The 19,057-nt window shown below is 46.9% G+C and overlaps 1 protein-coding gene across 3 annotated transcripts in view; it reads right to left on the reverse strand.

The window, feature by feature from the left end:
* COL26A1 (collagen type XXVI alpha 1 chain) overlaps positions 1–19,057 on the reverse strand; it is a 165,507-nt gene that overhangs the window by 77,767 nt on the left and 68,683 nt on the right. For 2 of the 3 annotated variants that reach the window (XM_043915064.1, XM_043915065.1), the window contains exon 3: positions 18,201–18,304. In XM_043915064.1, the coding sequence (XP_043770999.1) occupies positions 18,201–18,304 (104 nt within the window). The remainder of the gene's footprint in view (positions 1–18,200; positions 18,305–19,057) is intronic. The other variant, XM_043915066.1, reaches the window with a different exon arrangement.

The raw sequence follows: 19,057 nt of genomic DNA on the forward strand, positions 1-19,057 counted from the left end.
ACCCAACAGAGGGCAAGTTGAGAGAACAATAATAGTAACAAGAGCCACTTATTAAGGGCTGCTTGTGCCCATCAGGTACTTTTTAATTCATCTCATTTGATGTACAATAGAATTAATAAGTCTGCAAGACACGCACCATTGAGCCCACTTTACAGATGAGGAAACTGAGGTTCAGAGATAGGAAGTGACTTGCCCACAGAGCGAGGGTGTGGAGACAGCATTTCAGCTCCTGGCCTGGGTTGACGTCTGTGGTATTTCCACTGTCCGGGAGAATGAGAGATACGGAATCCTTCTACAGGGAGAGATGGATCGTTTCATGGTGCTGGGCACCAAGCCCAGACCCCCTGTCTGGGAACTCTAACTGGGAAACGGCCACCCTGGGCAAAGCAGGATCACAGGAAGCAGGGTGTGCGTGACCAACCCTTCCTTTCCTCCAGGATGGGTGGAAAGCCATCGTCCCACGCTGCCCAGGGTACCCTTGCCCTCAGCCAGCTGGCCTGGCTCACCCCACACTCCAGGGGATCATGGGTGGGCCCTTGGGGAGGTAAGACACTGTTCTCCACTCTGCTTGTCCTGTTGTAACATGACCACACTCTGCCCATGGGTTTCCAGTTACATGGGAAGGGCCCTGATGCTTTTATCACTGCAAGGCACTTCCTCATATCTGTGTGGGCTGGGGTTCTCCCCTCCTCTCCCCTCCCCAGCCCAAGCCCAGGAGCTAACTCTGTTAAAATGGTTCAGAGAGAACCTTCCTGAGCTCCCAGTGGACCCCAAGCTGGCCTTTGTTGGTCACATGGCACTGGAAGAAAAATATTTAAATGGAGCCCATAAAGCAAATCAGACGGAGGTCCCACCCACTGATTCGGGTATAGCTCATCCACCACTGTCCCCAGGGACAGAAGAACCAGACAGGGCAGCGAGGATGGCGGCCACGGTGGCCTGTCTGATCTGGAGGAGGATTCGGGAAACCGAGTCTGCTCAGCAAGAGAGAGGCAGAGATACTATATGATGGGAAACTAAAAATACACAGCAGGGCTCACAGACACAGGCCCAGGATGAGATGCAGTATAAATGTATGTGTGCATGCTCAGTCGTGTTGGACTCTTTGCGATCCCATGGACTGCAGCCCGGCTGGTTTCTCTGTCCATGGGATTCTCCAGGCATGGATACTGGAGTGGGTTGCAAATCTCTGCTTCAGGGTATCTTCCTGATCCAGGCATCAAACCTGAGTCTCTTGCATCTCCTGCATTGGCAGGCAGGTTCTTTATCACTGTGCCACCTGGGGAGCCTGGGGTGAGGTGCAGATGAGATATTAAAGAAGCTGACTGTCAGGACTTCCCTGGTGGTCAGTGGTAAGATTCTGCACTCCCAATGCAGGGGGTCCTGGTTTGATCCCTGGTCAAGGAACCAGATTCCACATGCTGCAACTAAGACTCCATGTGCCACAACTAAGAGCTTACATGCCAAAAGCAAAGATCCTGCACGAAGCAACTACACCCCAGTGCAGCCAAATAAATAAATAAATATTTTAAAAGAAGACGAAGCTGCCTCTCTGAACCCGTCCACCCAGGACACGAGGACCCAGGTACCAAAAAGTAAGATGGAGAGAGGGATAGAGGAATGGGTAGATACGTCACCAAGCAAATCTTGGGGGTGGGCCCCATGATGGGATTAGTGAGTGCCTTTACAAGAAGAGGGGCTTCCCTGGTGGCTCAGATGGTAAAAAATCTGCCTTCAATGCAGGAGACCCAGGTTCTATCCCTGGGTTGGAAAGATTCCCTGGAAGAAGGCATGGCAACCCACTCCAGTATTCTTGCCTGGAGAATCCCATGGACAGAGGAGCCTGGCGGGCTACAGTCCATGGGGTCGCAAAGAGTTGGACACGACTGAGCGACTTTCACATAAAGAGACACCGGAGAGCTCTCTCCTTGTCCCTGTGTCCCCACCTCCCTTTGGGGACACAGCGAGAAGGTGATCAGAAAGACAGCTTTCACTGGAAACCAAATCTGCCAGTATCTTGATCTTGGACTGCACGGCTTCCAGAACATTTGTAAAACAAATGTCTGTGGTTTAAGTCCCCTTGTTTCCCTGGTGGCTCAGACAGTAAAGAATCTGCCTGCAATGCGGGAGATCTGGGGCTTGATCCCTGGTTCGGGAGGATCCCCTAGAGAAGGGAATCACTACCCACTCCAGTATTCTGGCCTGGAGAATTCCATGAACAGAGGAGCCTGGCAGGCTGCAGTCCATGGGGTGGCAAAGAGCTGGACATGACTGAGCGACTTTCACTTTCACTAATGCCCCCAGTCTGTGGAATTCTGTTACAACAGTCTGAGCTAAGCAAGCAGATCCAATGAGCCCGTCATCGAGGACATGAGAACACAAAGTGTGCCGTCAGCTCGTACAGGTAAAGTGGGTCCAGCCTATCTCTGGGGCACGCATGCAGCCCAAGGGTGGCCGCATGGAGGAGAACAGCCTGGCCACAGCTCACAGAACAGTGCCTGGGGGCGGGGGGCAGCCTCGTGCCTCCTTGGGGGACCCTGGACATTGCCTGCGGAGGTGGGAAGAGTGAGCCTGGAGACGCCGGGCAGGACCCTGGCACCCGCACCACCTCCTGCCATGGCTCTAGTGTGGCCGGTGAGGATTACGGCGAGGCCCTGAGCACGGACTCCTGCAAGCTCTGCCGGTGCTTTGCACAGGGCAGCTGCTCCCGTGATTCCAGGAGACTCAGCGCCCACCACCCCTTCCTCTCCAGGAAGGCTCTCAACCTCCCATCCTGAGAGCTGGGCTCTCTCAGCCCCACCTTAGGAGCAACTGTGAGAAAATGTCCTGTCCAGTCTTCGGAAGGGCTGGATCCCACCCACCTCCATCCTCTTTCGGGAAAAGACTGAGCTGAGAATCAGGACGGCAGCAGGCTTCAGCAGAGAAAGCCTGGTCCAGGGAACTCATTTCTGCCTGTCAATCCTGGTCTGTCCTTGCTGTCTGCAGAGCTGTCCGGTCCACTCTCCTGGGGAAGGAGAGGATGGTAGCAGGGTCATGTCACTCCTTAAGCACCTGGGTCACGTGGGACACCCTCCCTGGAAGCCCCTCCTCAGCGGGAGGCTCCTGGTTTGCTTCACTCCGTCTCACCCAGCAGACGCCTACATTCTCCAGTCCTCAGTACATCCCGGTTCTAGGACTGTCGTGATGGGTCCAGACCTCCCCCACCCTCCCCGTCTGTCACCTGGGGTCAAGACACAGAGGGATGAGAGCATGAGATGAGAACATGAGGAGCTGTTGATAATACTGCAGTCCTGGAGGTCCCGGGGAGAGAAGCAGAAGTATCTAGAAGACGAGGCTGTCGAGTTGAAAGGGATCCCTGAATGGGGCCCATCCAGCACCACCCACCATGACAGGCCAAGGCTTCTGCCAAGCACAGGTACGTCCCAAACAGTCAACTGCATAGACTCTGTGGGTGGGACTGGGGTAGACCAGTCGCCTCTGCCAGCCACTGGCTCCACCCAGTCTGAGCTAGTATCATGTGGATGAGTTTACAGTTGATGACATTGGCCAAGGCCCCGCTTCCTCTCTCCCGGCCACAGCATGGGTGTGATGTGCTCAGTCCCTGAGACCCCAGCCCCAGCTGGAAGGTTCTGGAAATGCTTTCCTGCAGCAGGCTGATGGCCCACCCATCCTCTCCAGGGCACTGGAGCCGCCCCCAGTCACCCAAAGCCGAAGTGTGTGACCTTGAGCCCTGGTGTGTGAACTTGGCCCCAGAGAGGATCCTAACGCAAAGCAGGAGGAAGAGGAAGACCAGCTCCTGGATCTGCTGAATTCATGAGACTCCTCCTCTCCTTATACTTTCCCCTCTTCTCTTAACATCAGCACCCACCCGCACTGCTGACGTCTCCCCGCCAACACGCAGGCCATGTGCTAGACAGCCCTTCCACTCCTTTCCTGAGTGCTCTGGAAAGAAGCCCACTGGCATCTCTCAGGTCGCTTAGGGGATGAACATGTTCTCCCTGGAGCATCAGACACTAATTGAGGGACCCGGTCCTCCCCCCACCCCCCGCCAAAGGCTGCGCCCGGCGGGTGGAACGCACATCTGCTATCCTTTGCTCAGCCCCTCCTCCTCACCCATGCACAGCCCCCTCTAGCATGGCATCTCACTGCAGCGTGTTTGTGCCATTCCAGGCACACGTGGCCCACCCCCTGGTCTCTGGGCTGGCCGATACTCACCTCTTGAGGAGGTGACTGACTGCAGAGAGACAGAGCCTGACTGTCCTGGGCTCTACCAGCCTTTCCTAGATCTCTGTGGAGGCCCCCATCTCCCTCCTCGTGTTCAGCACATCAGAGGGAGTGACAGGAGAGCCTTGTCTTGCACCCGGAGCCTCTGCCCTGGAGAGACTCTGGACCTCTGCGGCCAGGGGGAAACATCCGGGTTCCCCTAGAGGTCATGTAACTCCAGCCAGGAGAGTCTCAGAAAATTAACCAGCTTAGCAACCATCTCCCGTGGCACCATGGTGGCCCCAGCCACGCCCTGCAAAGTGCCCGCCACCGGCAGCGGCCACAGGGAGTGCTGGGAGCCCTCTGGACGTGCAGAGAGCCCAGCAGCTGAGCGCTGCGCCTGCGACCTGGGCCAGCCCCCGTGCAAGCGCTTTCCAGAGAAAGAACAGGCAGGTGACATCTGTGGATATTTACAGCCCCACACAGCATGACGGGAGGTGCCGAAAGATGCTTGCCTGACAACAAAACCCATCTCGACGGCTGGAACCACTCCAGGCTGGGACGGAGTATCAAAGGGCCCCGAATCTCATCAGTGAGGCCACGCTGTCTGTTGAGGCTGTGAGCAGGAGCAGATGCTGAACAGAACAGATTCTCAGCTCACTCTCCCCAACAGGCCAGGGTCAGAAGTCTACCAAAGAGGCCAGCAAAGAAGCAGGTGTTAGAAGCGGCTAAGTGGTCAGTGCCCAAGCGGTCCTCTCCAGCTCAGCCAGTCGGAAAGCAGTGGCCCTTTCTTCTTTCCATCACTTGGTCTTCTGCTTCCCCATGGGCTCCAGCAAGGCCTCACATAGATAATAACATTTCTCTAAGCCTCAGTTACTCGTCTCTACAATGGGGAGAATCAGCCATCCATCATCTGAACCTCTTATCACACACCTGTGAAAACTGCCTTTCTAATCTTTCATTCATTCATTCAAGAAATGTATTGGGTTCCAGCTCCTGGCCAGTGGATGGTGAAAAGACCCTCTGAGTGGTAAGTGGGGCTAAGGCTTTACCTTGCAAGTTGCCAGAAGACCCTGGAAGCAAGGAAGCTGAGGATGGGAAGGTAGTTCTCCCAAAAGGCTTGGCCAAGAAAGGAAGCCCAAAACGGGACTGTGGCTAAAGGGTGACGCAGATTCAGTAAGACTGTTTTCTCAAAGATGAGAGATGCTTCATGTGCTGATGGGAAGAAACCAGTGGGTGAGAAGGATGGAGCTTATGAGGGCGAGGGGATGCTCAGCGGAGTGTAGATCTGAGAAAGTGAGCCGAGCTGGACATAGAGGGTGAGGTCGTGAGCTGGAGGAAGACTCCCTCCCCAATTTCTACCCTCTGGGGGTCACACAGCACCTCTAACTTGCCTTTTGCTGTTGTTTTTTAGTCGTGGCCCACTCTTTTGTGACCCCCATGGACTGTAGTCCACCAGGCTCCTCTGTCCATGGGATTTCCCAGGCAAGAATACTTGGAGTGGGTTGCCCTTTCCTCCTCCAGGGGATCTTCCCAACCCAGGGATTTAGCCCACGTCTCCTACATCGGCAGACGGATTCTTTACCACTGAGCCACCAGGGAAGTCCCTAACACGCCTTTAGCAAAGCCCTTTACTTGGCAGTATTATGATGATCTGCTCACACCTCTATCCCCAGCACCCTCCAACATACTCCTGCCCCCTCCATTTAGGAGCTCCTCAGGTCTCCTTTTCGTCAATGTGACCCAAGCATCTTGCACAGTGTCTAGAACCCCCAGGCTAATTTGAATATATGGCTTGTCCCCCTCCCTTTAATGGCAGCCGTGGTAGCAGGTCTTGGAAACATCATCAGATTCACTAAGAATCATTTCCCTAAAATGCTGAGCTCTGCAAATTAGCCAGGAGGCTACAGCCTTCTCCCAGGAGAACTCCTTCTGGCTTTGAACACTCAGCCATTTAAAACACAAACACACTCATACACAGAGCTCTAGCCAGAGGTGAAATGTCAGCATCGTCTTGGACTCAAATCAGTCAGTTCAGTGCTTGGATGCACTAGCTGAGCTACCTCGCCCCGGGCCTGCCCTAGCCCATATGGAGGCCCAGAGGATTCATTTCCTGTCCTGGCCAGGACTCCAACACGCATGTGCACGCATGCACACACACACACACACACACACCACCACACACAGGAAGCATTCCCTGGTTGAATTAAACTTGTCATCTCCTGATGAGTTTGTGGCAAAGCTCCTCCATGACACCAAAGCAACATGAGATCTCGCCTATAAAACACCAGGGACCAGACCACACACAGCAGGTATTGCGTGAAGGAGCCAGGTGAGAGTCCGGCTGATCTGTCCTTTGTGCTGGGGAAGCTTTGAGTGGGATTTCCCAGTACCTTAAAGGTCGCGGGTAATTTAGAGTAAGGAGCATTTAATCAGGAGCACAAGATTCAGGTTTCAGCTCTGTATCAGCAACTGCTCAGCTGGATGACCTTGGCCAAGTTCCTGGTTCGCAGGCATCTGTCTTCTTCACGTGTCCTCACGTGGCAGAAAGGGTGAGGGAGCTCTCTGGAGTCTCTTATAAGGTCACTAATCCCATTCACAGGGCTTCCCAGGTGGCTCAGCGGTAAAGAATCCTCCTGCCAATGCAGGAGACATGGGTTCGATCCCTGGGTCAGGAAGATCCTGTGGAGAAGGAAATGGCAACCCACCCCAGTATTCTTGCTTGGGAAATCCCATGGACAGAGGAGCCTGGTGAGCTACAGTCCATAGGGTTGCAAAAGAGTCAGACACAACTTAGCAACTCAACAACAACCAACAACAATACCATTCATAAGGGCTCTACCTTCATGACCTAATTACCTCCCATGCTAGATTGCTTCAGTGGTGTCTGACTCTCTGCAACCCTATAGACCAAAGCCCACCAGGCTTCTCTCAATTACCTTCCAAAGGCCCCTAATATACCTATATCTTGAGGAATAGATTTCAACATATACATCTGGGGGGTAGACACAGATGGTCTGTAGCAGCGTCTGTACTGTGGAAATATAAAATAACATGACTGAAAGGCCTTCTGAAAGTATAAAATTTCAGACGTGAGGAATACTGACGTGATTATATGATGTTGATAAAGGTGTTGGTATCATCTCTGCTGCCAGCCAGTTGAACTCACTTAAAGGGCCATCTGTTGGCAGAAGGTGGCTGAAGGAACACTTTTAAATGTACCTCTAGTGATGAAGTAATGGTCCTCTGTCCCAAGATTACAGCCGACTCCTTTGATCAGCACTGGCAGCAATCATATTCCAGGTACAAAGCTGGTCAACGGCCTTTGCAGATACTAAGTGTCAGCACTGTGTCGGGTACCACAATGGGAAGTTAGTCATGACAACACTACCCTCCAGAATTTCTCAACCTGTCCACAACACTGTAATAAGCAACCTTTCTAGGGACTTGTTTGGCAGTATGATTCATAAACCTTGATGTGGTGTACATGCTCCTTGACCCAATAATTCTGCTTAGGAGTTTATTCTAAGGAAATCACTAAAGATGTGGACAAAGATCTAACTAAAAAGATGGTCACAAAGTTCCGAGTGCCAGCCGGATGGAGTAGCTTGTGTCAGACTAATTCCACTTAAGATAAAAACAACACATTCTAGATAAAAATTTTAAACAACTATTTGGAGGCACTAGAGAATAACAAAAAGCCAGCAGAAACTGGTGGGAATCCAAAACTTGCAAACAAGAGAACACCACTGAGTGAATACCACATTACATGGTTTTTCCCTCAAGGTCATACCCCAGTTCAGGCAATGCAGGGTGGCCAGAATGCAAATCAAAAACTGCAGTTGTTGAGTCTTAAGGCTGCCAGAGAACCTGGAAACTGGGGGAAGAAATCTAATTAGAGAAGAACAACACGGAGCTGAGAGCCTTAAACTCTGTGTACAAACTACCCTGAAATCCTTGGCTGACCCCTGAACTGTGCATGTGTAGGGGAGATTCCAATGAGCTTAGCAGAAAACAACAGTGGGAAAGCTACAAAAGCTGAGCAGATGTATCAGCTGCTGTCTAATAAAAGGAAGGTGATCTAGAGCTTCAGTCTCTCCAAGTTAGGGGGCTTAATAAAAACCTCAGTTAGGTGTTTATTATTATAGCTTGCCTTTGAAACCACAGAAAGGCTACACCTTAGGTGAAAAAGCTGTATCCCAAGTCTGATTTACATATCCACCCCAATAAAGTTAAAAAAACCAAGCTTTCACAAATGTACAGTGATTTAACAGTTTGCTACACAGAAGTCCACACTCTCCCCCAAAAATCTTAATCTCTGAAGTATATTTTTCAAAGTGTCCAGAGACAAGCAAAAGCTATTAACATGGAAGGAAGGAAGGGGAATGAAAGAGAAAGAGATAGAGAAAGAAGTAAACGCTACTCAAGTCAAAAGTGTCAATACAAACAAACCATAAGATGACCCAGATGTTGGAAATAGAAGACAGGGACTTAAAAGCAGCTATTACATACACATCCTTGGATACAAAAATAAATTATGGTCATAATGAGTGAACAGATGGGGAAAGCTTATCAGGGAAATATAAACAAAACAAAAAACCACACATATATACCCACATGGAAATTTCAGAACTGAAAAGCATAATATCTGAAGTGAAAATTTCACTGGAGGGCTTAACAGAAGCTTGTAAAGTCATAAGAAAGAGTCAATGAACTTGACGACAGATCAGTAGAATTATCCAACCTGAAGAAAAGAGGGGAAAAAACACAGATCCTCAATGACAGTCTCAAGCAATCTAACATGGATGCAAATGGAATCGTAAGAGGAGGGGAGAGAATAAGGCAGAAAAATACATTTGAAGAAATAATGGACAAAAATTTTCCAAACTTGGTCAGAAACACGGACTTACAGATCCAAGATGTTCAAAGAAACCCAAGCAAGACTTTTAAGATCTCACTTGGTAACACCATAGTCAAACTGCTAAAAGGCAAAGATGAAGAAAAATCTTGAAAATGACCAAAGGAAAAAAGGAAGCATTCTTAGTGGGGAAACCTGATGACAGCAGACTTCTCACCTGAAATAATGGATGCAAGAAGACAATAGAATGACCAAGCTGTTTAAAATAACTGAAAGAAAAAAAGATCAATCCACAATTATAAGCTCAATAAAAATATTCAAAAAATTAATGGAAAATGAAGTATGGTAGATGATATGGAGAAACTACAGCCCTTGTACATTGCAGGTGGAAATGTGAAATGGTGCAGCCACTATGAAAACAGTCTTGCAGTCCCTCAGCTAGTTAAACAGAAAATTACCATATGACTCAGAAACCCCAATCCTAACTATATATCAAAAAGAATCGAAAACAGGTGTTCAAACAAAAACTTGTACGTGAATGTGCATAGCAGCACTAATCACAATAGTCGAAAGTTGGAAACAACCCAAATTGTCCATCAACTGATGAATGAATAAACAAAAGCAGTGTATCCATCTAATGGAATATTATTCATTATTCAGATACATGCCACAACTTGGATGAAGCTTCAAAACATTATGTTAAGTAAAAGAAGCCAGACACAAAGGCCTCATATTGAATGATTCCATTTATATGAAATATCTAGAATAGGTAAAGCAGTAGAGACAGGAAGCAGATTCGTGGTTGCCAAGCACTAAGGGAAGGAGACAATGAGGAATGACTGCTTAATGGGTGTAGGGTTTCCCTTTGGGGTGATAAAAAATTCTGGAATTAGATAGCATGATGGTTGCAAAACACTGTGAACATATTTAATACCACTGAATCATATGCTTTAAAATGGCTGAAATGGTAAATTTTATGTTAAGTCACTGATTCAATGGACATGAATTTAAGCAAACTCTGGGGATAATGGAGGACAGAGGAGCCTGGCATGCTACAGTCCATGGGGTCATGAAGAATCAAACATTGCTTAGCAACCAAACAACAACAAATGTATGTTTCTATAGATACAAATATCTATAGCTTTATAGACAGATAGATGATAGAAAGATAAACATTAACACAAAATAGATACTAAAACATTCTTTTTGAGTTCAGAGAATTCACCACAAGTAGATCTGTACTATGAGAATTGCTGAAAGAACTTCTTGGCGCTGAGGAAAAAGGAATCTAGAAGAAAGCTCAGAGCTTCAGGAAGAAATAAAGATCATTGGAAATGATAACTACAGAACAAAGGGAAGACTGTTTTTCCTTCTCTTCATTTCTTAAATAGTAATCTGACTGTTAATGCAAAAAGCACAATGTTGAATTGTAAAATTTCTAACACATTCACATTTAAAGCATATGACAACAATAGCACAAAGAATGGAGGGAGTAGATAAATGAACTGTTAAAATTTTCTTTCACTGTACATGGAATAGTCCCATATTTACGCTAAGTTTGCTATGATAAGTTAAGGCTACAGATTGTAACCCTTTGGAGCACTAGTATATCATACGAAGAAGTATAACTAAAAGCCGGTAAAGGAAAATATGCAACTTCTGATTCCAGTCATGATAGACTAAGTCATATTGAACTTGCCCTCCCATCATGAACAACTAGAACATGAGATGAAATTTATGAAATGAATGTTCACAGACATGGAACCACGTGGAGCAGTGATTCCTGAGAGAAGGAAAACAAACAAGGTGATTCCTGGGAGCACTTTCTGGACTGGAGCGCATGATGGTGGTAACAAGTAGCACACAGCAATCCGTCTGAACTGAAGAAAGAGAAATGAGAGTACGGCCAGGCTAAGGCAAATCTGGTGGGTGGAATACCGGAGAAAAGAGAATTATACAGACAATTATTCATTCATGGGGGTCAAAAGTTATTGAACTGTATACTTCTGGTGTATGTGAATTAAATACATGTAATGAGTTGTATGTAAATTACACTTCTATAAAGTTGATTTAAAATGTGCAAATAATTATTAACATAAGAAATAGAAAACATGTGTGGCCCTATATAGATGAAAGGGAATGAATTTGTTATCAAAAATTTCCCCACAAATAAAACTACAGGTCCAGATGGTTTCCCTGTGAATTCAAAGTTTAATTAAACACTTGAAAAAGCAATACGATCTTCAAAAAAAAAGAGCTTTCAGAAAACAGAGGAGGGAAAATTTCCCAATTCCTTTTATGAGAACAGCTTAACCCTCATAGTTAAAAATTGATACATAGTAGAAGGAAAGAAAACTACAGATAGACATCAAATATGGAAATATAAAAAAGAATAAAGTATCCAAACGAAGTTCATTCCAGTAATAATAAGGCTACTCCCAGGAACAAAAGATTGGTTTAGTATTCCAAATTAATCAATGTGCTGCATTAACATAACAAAGGATAAAAATATAATCACCTGAATATAGATGCAGAAAAAGCATTTGATAAGATTTAGCACCTATTCCTATTCCTGATGAATACTCTCAACCAACTTGGAAGTGACTGTCCTCATCTGATAAATAGCACACATAGAAAGTATTAGTCGCTCAGTCGTGTCCAACTCTTTGTGACCCCATGGATAGCCCGCCAGCCTCCTCCATCCACGGAACTCTCCAGGCAAGAATACTAGAGTGTGTTGCCATTTCCTTCTCCAATACATAGAAAACCTACTGCTAATAACATATTTAATAATAAATTTTTAAATATTGAGAACTTCTCCCCTATGATCAGGAACAAGTATATCTATTCTCACAACTTCTATTAAACATTTTATTAGACATTCTAGTCAGTCCAATAAGACAAGAAAAAGGAATTAAAAGCAAAATATTTGAAAAGAAAAAGCAAAAATGTTTTTAGTCACAGAAGACATGAGAGTTTATGTAGAAAATCCAAACAAATCAATATGTAAGCTATAATCAATATATAAGCTAATCAATATATAAGAATTAAAAAATGGATTTAGCATGGGTTTCAGACACAAAGTCAATAATAAAAAATCAAATATGTTTCTATATACTATCAGCAAAATAATTATAACACGAAAACTTTAATCCCATTTTTTAGAAGCACCAAAAAAATAGAAATACTTATAAACACATCTAATAAAAGATAAGAAAGCCATCTACTGTGAAAACTACAAAATATTGCTAGAAAAATTAAAGCCTTATATAAATGCAGAGCAATATCATGTTCATGAATCAGAAGATTCACCAGTAAGAGATCCATTCTCCCCAAACTGGGTCTGCAAATTCATCACAATCCTAATCTCAACCCAGTAGACATTTTTGTAGACATTAATAAATGGACTGTAAAATTTTTACGGAAATGCAAAAGAACCAGAGTGGCCAAAACAGACTTAAAAAAGAAGAAAACTAGAATTACATATCATTCCATCCTTACTAGAACAGTTCAGGTTAAAAAAAACTAACACCACCAAATGTTGGTGAGAAAGGGGGACAATTGGAAAACACTCTGCTTGTAGGAGTACAACGTGTTAACACTTCTTTGGAAACAGTTTGGCTGGTTTTATTATTATTATTAAACAACTCAAAAATGAGCAAAAGTCTTGAAGAGACACAAAAGAAGATCTAAGAATGGTTAGTAAGCACTCAGATAGGCATACGGAAAGATGCTCAACATCATAAGTCAACAGGCAAGAGCAAATTAGAAAGCGTTTCATACCCATTGCTGCTGCTGCTTAGTCGCTTCAGTCGTGTCTGACTCTGTGTGAACTCATGGACTGTAGCCCGCCAGGCTCCTCTGTCCATGGGGATTCTCCAGGCAAGAATACTGGAGTGGGTTGCCATGCCCTACTCCAAGAGATCTTCCCAACCCAGGGATCAAACCCAGGTCTCCTGCATTGCAGACGGATTCTCTACCATCTGGGCCTCCAGGGAAGCCCAAGAATACTGGAGTGGGTAGCCTATCCATTCTCCAGGGGATCTTCCCAACTCAGGAATAGAACCAGGGTCTCCTGCATTGTAGGTGGATTCTTTACCAGCTGAGCTACTGGGGAAGCCTCGCTTCATACCCACTAAAATGGCTAAAATTAAACGCTGACACCACCAACTGTTGACAAGGATGTGGAGCAATTAGAACATACTTTGCTGATAAGAGTGTAACATGGTAAAACCACTTTAGAAAACAGGTTGACTCTTAAAAAGTTAAGCATACATCGCAACCTAGCAATTCCACTTCTAGCGATCTACCCAAGGGAAATAAAAACAGACATGTTGATAGAAAGACATAAACAAGACTGTTGACAGAAGCTTTCTTCATAAAGGCAAAACTATAAACAACTCAAACATCTATCCACAGGAAAATGGGTGAATAAAACCGGTTATTTTTACAATTGGATGGGCTTCCCAGGTGGCAGTAGTAGTGAGGAGTCTGCCTGCCAGTGAAGGAGACATAAGAGACGTGGGTTCATCACCTGGGTCAGAAAGGTACCCTGGAGAAGGGAATGGCAACCCACTCCAGCATTCTTGCCTGGAGAATCCCATGGTCAGAGGAGCCTGATGGGCTACCATCCACAGGGTCACAAAGAGTCGGACACAACTGAAGTGACTTAGCACGTACACACGCATACAATGGAACAATCCTCAGTAACAAAGAAACTACTGATACACATATAAGGACATGAATAAATCTCAAAAACATTATCCTAAGTGAAAGAAAGCATGCCCAAAGGAGTATATACTGTAGGACTCCTTTTACATGAAGTTCAAGCATGGATAAAACTGAGCTATGATGTTAGAAATCAGAACAGAGGTTGTTAAGGGGTGGGGATTTTCTGTGAGGTGATATATGCATGTATCAAAATTCATCAAATTGTACACTTAAAATGGGTATCCGCTGGTATATGTAAATTTTATGTCAGTCAGAGAGAGATGCTTGCAGCAAGATTATGAAAAATTTTTAAACGGAAACAAGTTAAATATTTTCTAGTAGGGGGTTAGTTAATAAAGTGTGTACCCAAATTCCACAGCCATTGAAAATGATAATAGAGAAAGCAATCTATTGACAAGGAGACGTGTTCATGACAATTGATGTGAAAAAAAAAAGTTATCGAATGGTGTGCAGAGTATAACAGACACGAAAGCACAGAAAAAGGTCTGTGGAACTACCCTGGCAGTCCAGTGGTTGAGATTCGCCTTCCAATGCAGGGGGTGTGGGACCCAGGGTGTTCCCCTGGTCCGGGAACTAAGATCTCACAAGCCTCTGGGCAACTAAGCCCACACCACAACTAGAGAGCCCCGCTCTGCAATAAGAGAAGCCTGCGTGCCACAGCAAAGACCCAGTGCAGTCCTTCCCCAACAAAATAAAGGATCTGGAGGTTTTCCTTCAAAGTGAGACTGGGGGTCACCTTGAGAGGTAAAATTCTGGATGTTTTCACTTTTCTACACCCAACACGTACTTGCTTGTGCAATAAGAAAAAAATATTTCTAGATAGATGCAGATATTACAGTTAATTCTCCTTATTCAGGGTAGCCACATTTCATCAAGTCCCCAGGGAATCCTGAATCAGTGACCACTGAACCATCGCTTGTGGGGGAAATACAGGATTAGATTCCTGTGAATATCAGGTCACAACATGTTCGTCAACGGATCAATACGATCAATACATAAGCTTGTTTTATGTGGGCTTCCATCTAAAGACATCTTATTGAATCTACATTGTAGATTCGTTAACATTTAACCCACAGCCAATAGCAGCACTATAACTCATGCCAAACAAAGCTTACTTAACACATGTTATTTTCTCAGGAGGTCACATCAGCGTCTTTTTGCACTAAGAACATTGGCCCACTATGCTTGGGGACATTTTAGACAAGAATATCACTCCCCTCCACCCAAAAAAGAAAGGCACAAAAATGCGAAAAACACGGCATTAAACAGGCTGTGAAAAGGATGCTTGTTTGCATGAGAATTGAAACCAAGACGCAGGGAGCCATTTGGTTCAACCTCCTAACATGGGAACACACATGAGGCGACTCAAATTTTTTCTCTCTCTGCACACAGCTCTGAATGGCCACAAAAGTGCTTCAGGTATTAATTTGGGTTACAAGTAAATTTTAGTAAGATTCACAAATGCAGACTCATCAAATAATTAGGATGGGGGAGTTCCCTGGTGGTCTGGGTGGCTAAGATTCCACGCTCCCAAAGAAGGGGGCCTGGGTTCAATTCTTGGCAAGGGAACTAGATCCCACATGCCACAAGTGAGAGTTTGCATGCTGCAACTAAAGATCCCACATGCTGAAACTAAGATCCGGCACAGGCAAATAATTAAATAAAAATACATATTTTTAAATAATTAGGATCGACGGTATATAGACATGAGGCTTCCCTGGTGGTTCAGTCGGTAAAGAATTCTCCTGCGATGTAGGAGACACGTCTATGAAGGAGAGCATTCTCAAGCCTCGGGCCAGCACTCCTGGGGCATCCAGGGAGGAAATAGAAGCGGAGACCGAGGAGAGGGAAACAGGTCCAGAGACAGGCCATCAGGGAGGCGGGAGCCAGCTACCCCCCGGCAATCCCAGCCCAAGTCGTAAAACCAGAGACCCGACAGCTTGGAAGGAAGGCCAGACGCATCAGAAAAAAAGATGCTCCTCCTGGGGAATCTCATCTGAGGCAAAGCGAAACCACGGAGGAGGGCCTCTCTGACCTGCGGGCTTTCCAGAGAGGTCAGCCTGGGAGCCGAGGGGGAGGTCACGGTCCAGGCCCCTCCATAACCATCTCAGGAATGTGTCTGACGTCACAGACACCGCCCTGGCTTTGCCTTCGGTCATTATGGGTTCCTCCTTGGGAATGTAAAGTCGTTACCAGGGCTTCCAGGAGCCAGTCCCAACCTCAGCCGGGGGCCTCCTGCTCCCAGAAACCCCTCAAGCCCATAGCGTTCCCAGGACCCTCACACTCACAGATGGATAGGAACTGCTCAACCCCAAGTCTCCCTGAAAAAGGCAAGCCTCATCCCAAGTCCTAAGACGCACACATGTCCTCATCGAGATAGGCAAGTCTGGAAGATCCTTCCAGAGCTCTGGCAGAGGCTCTGAGGCTGAGAGTGTCTTGCAAGGTGCCAGCACCTCTTACTAATTAGCTCAGGACACCCAGATGTTTCTGGTGAGCGCGCTGATAACCCACATCGGTGCGGTTGACCAGGGATGATCTTTCTTCCGGAGGGGAGGTGCCACGTGCTCTCAAGGGCAGGCGCCTCTGGGGGCATTTGCCCAGGTCAGAGTCACCCCATCTCCTCTCCCAGGAAGGGGGGGCCCCTGGCCCTGCTTGAACCTACTGCTGTCCTGGTGGGCAGAACCTCCCTGAGAACAAAGCTCGACCCTCAAACACCCCTGGCCTGCTGCCGCTTGCCAAATGTTGTGCTTCGTCTGTGCAGTCTGCAAGAATTACCCAAAACATGCGCGTGGGCCCAAAAGGTGATGGCCCAACCTTTCAATGTCATGGAGCCCATTTCAGGGCCACGGGTCATCCTGGGAGAAGGTCACTTTGTTTCCTTGCCATTTACCACAGGTTATAGCTCAGGTTCTGGGAAGTTGGATGTTAACTTGTACAAAACTGTAGAGACGTAAACGATTTCTCAGTAGAGAGGAAAAGCCCAAGGGTTTTGTTTTTATTATTCTGTAGGATCTAACTTGGGCTTCCCAGGTAGCTTGGTGGTAAAGAACCCGCTTGACAGTACAAGAGACAGAGGAACTTGGCAAGCTACAGTCCATGGGGTCACAAAGAGTCGGACACAACTTAGTGACGAAACAACAACAAATAGTATTTTAACATACATGTAACTAAAATCAGGCTTCCTGGTGGTTCAGTGGGTAAAGAATCCACCTACAATGAAAGAGATGCAAGAGACTCGGGTTCAATCCCTGGGCCAGGAAGATCCCCTGGAGAAGGGCATGGGCTTCCACTCCAGTATTCTTGCCTGGAGAATCTCCAGGGACAGAGGAGCCTGGCGGGCTACAGTCCATGGGGTCACAAAGAGCCAGACACGACTGGAGTGACAGTGCATACACACAAAACTAAAATCAGTAAGTCAGGGAATAAGAAAAAAGACAAGGGAGGATCATGTCAGAAAGTCAAGGTTGAGGACAGCTACTGTTTCCAAATACAAAACCGACCCCTGAGCGGGGGGACAGCCCAGCTCTTCTGGAGAACTGGGTGAGCTGCAAACCTGCTCATCAGGCTGGACCCAACCTTCGCTGGACATGAGCGGCGTGGCAGTGGGCTCTGTCACCCGCTTTGATTCCCGCCTGAGCACTGCTGTCCGGCCCCTTCGGGCTCCAGAGCCAGACTGAGCCCAGGGCCCGGGGCTCGGAAGGGACACCTGGCCCTGGGCCCCGCCCTCCTCTGAGCACCGGCCGGGCAGAGGGGTCAGTGGGGTGAGGCCCTCCTGCTCCTTCCACCTACCAGGTCCATCTGCCTTCTTCTACAACAGGTGCGGCTTCACGGCTCACACGCGCTCATCTGCCTTTACTCAGAGCACATACCCAGCCCTGCCTGCCCCAGCTGCTGCGTGAGTCGGAGCCAGAGCAGAAGAAATAGGCTGTGCATTGAATTTCCTCCCCAGGCTGGGGCTTACAATTCTCCTCCAGGCCTGGCCCGAGCAGTGCACACACAGACCCCACCTCGGTGCCTCCCGGGGAAGGGTGTCAGGCTCACCCCAGCTGGCCGGTCCCGAGTGTTTAGTTCAGAGAAGCTTGGGAGAAAGAAAGAATGTGAAAAAGAGAGGAACTCCTCCCCAGAGGAGGGCAGGCGGGAGAGGAGCATCCAGAGACTCTGAGGACCAGCCTGGCCAGCAGCCATCCCCCAACCCCCTTATTTAAAATTAATAAAATGATAAACACAGTTACAGGTAAATGACAATTCAGTACATTTAGCTGGATAATATAAAAATTTACATATTCACAAGCATATAGCTCCTTCATCAACATCGATCATTTTAGTCCATGTAGTCAAAGTCTTCTGGCATCCCAGAATTTTTATCAATTTTATTTTCTCCAAACCCAAATTTTCCCCAGAGACTCACCTTCATCACAGTTGCTCCCGGTAAAGCCAGGGCAGCACCTCCATTCCAGCGCCGTCACCGTGCGGTAGGACACTCTGTACGTGGGTCTGATCAGAGTCCTGTAACTAACACAAGGGCAGCATCAGGACAGTGTGAGGACCCCCCTCCGCCCACCACAGACCCCACTCCTGCAGAGACCACCCAGCCCATCCAGATACAGAAACACAAATATCATATGATATCGCTTTTATATGGAATCTAAAAGAAATGAACTTATTTATAAAACAGAAACAGACCCACACGCATAGAAACTAAATTTACGGTTGGCTCAGACGGTAAGAAATCTGCCTGAAATGTGGGAGACCCAGCTTCGATCCCTGGGACAGGAAGATTGCCTGGAGAAGGATCTGGCAATCCACGCCAATATTCTTGCTCAGAGAACCCTATGGACAGAGGAACCTGGTGGGTTACAGTCCATGGGGTCACAAAGAGTTGGACATAACAAAGCAACTAATACACATACACACACACAAAGGGGATGGAGGGATAAATTAGGAGTTTAGGATTAACAGATACACACTACTACAAATAAAATAGATAACCAACAAGGAGCTACTTTATAGCACAGGGAACTACACTCAATATTTTGTAATAACTTCTAAGGGAAAAGAATCTGAAAAAGAATGTATGTACGGGCTTCCCAAGTGGCACAGCGGTAAAGACTTCACCTGCCAATGCAGGAGACACAGGAGACGGGGGTTCAATCCCTGGGTTGGGAAGATCCCACAGAGCAGGAAATGGCAATCCACTCCAGCATTCCTGCCTGGGAAATCCTATGGAAAAAGAAGCCTGGCAGACTACAATGGGATCGCAGAGTC

The sequence above is a fragment of the Cervus elaphus genome, chromosome 10 (genome assembly GCF_910594005.1).
Source record: "Cervus elaphus chromosome 10, mCerEla1.1, whole genome shotgun sequence".
Classification (NCBI taxonomy): Eukaryota; Metazoa; Chordata; class Mammalia; order Artiodactyla; family Cervidae; genus Cervus; species Cervus elaphus.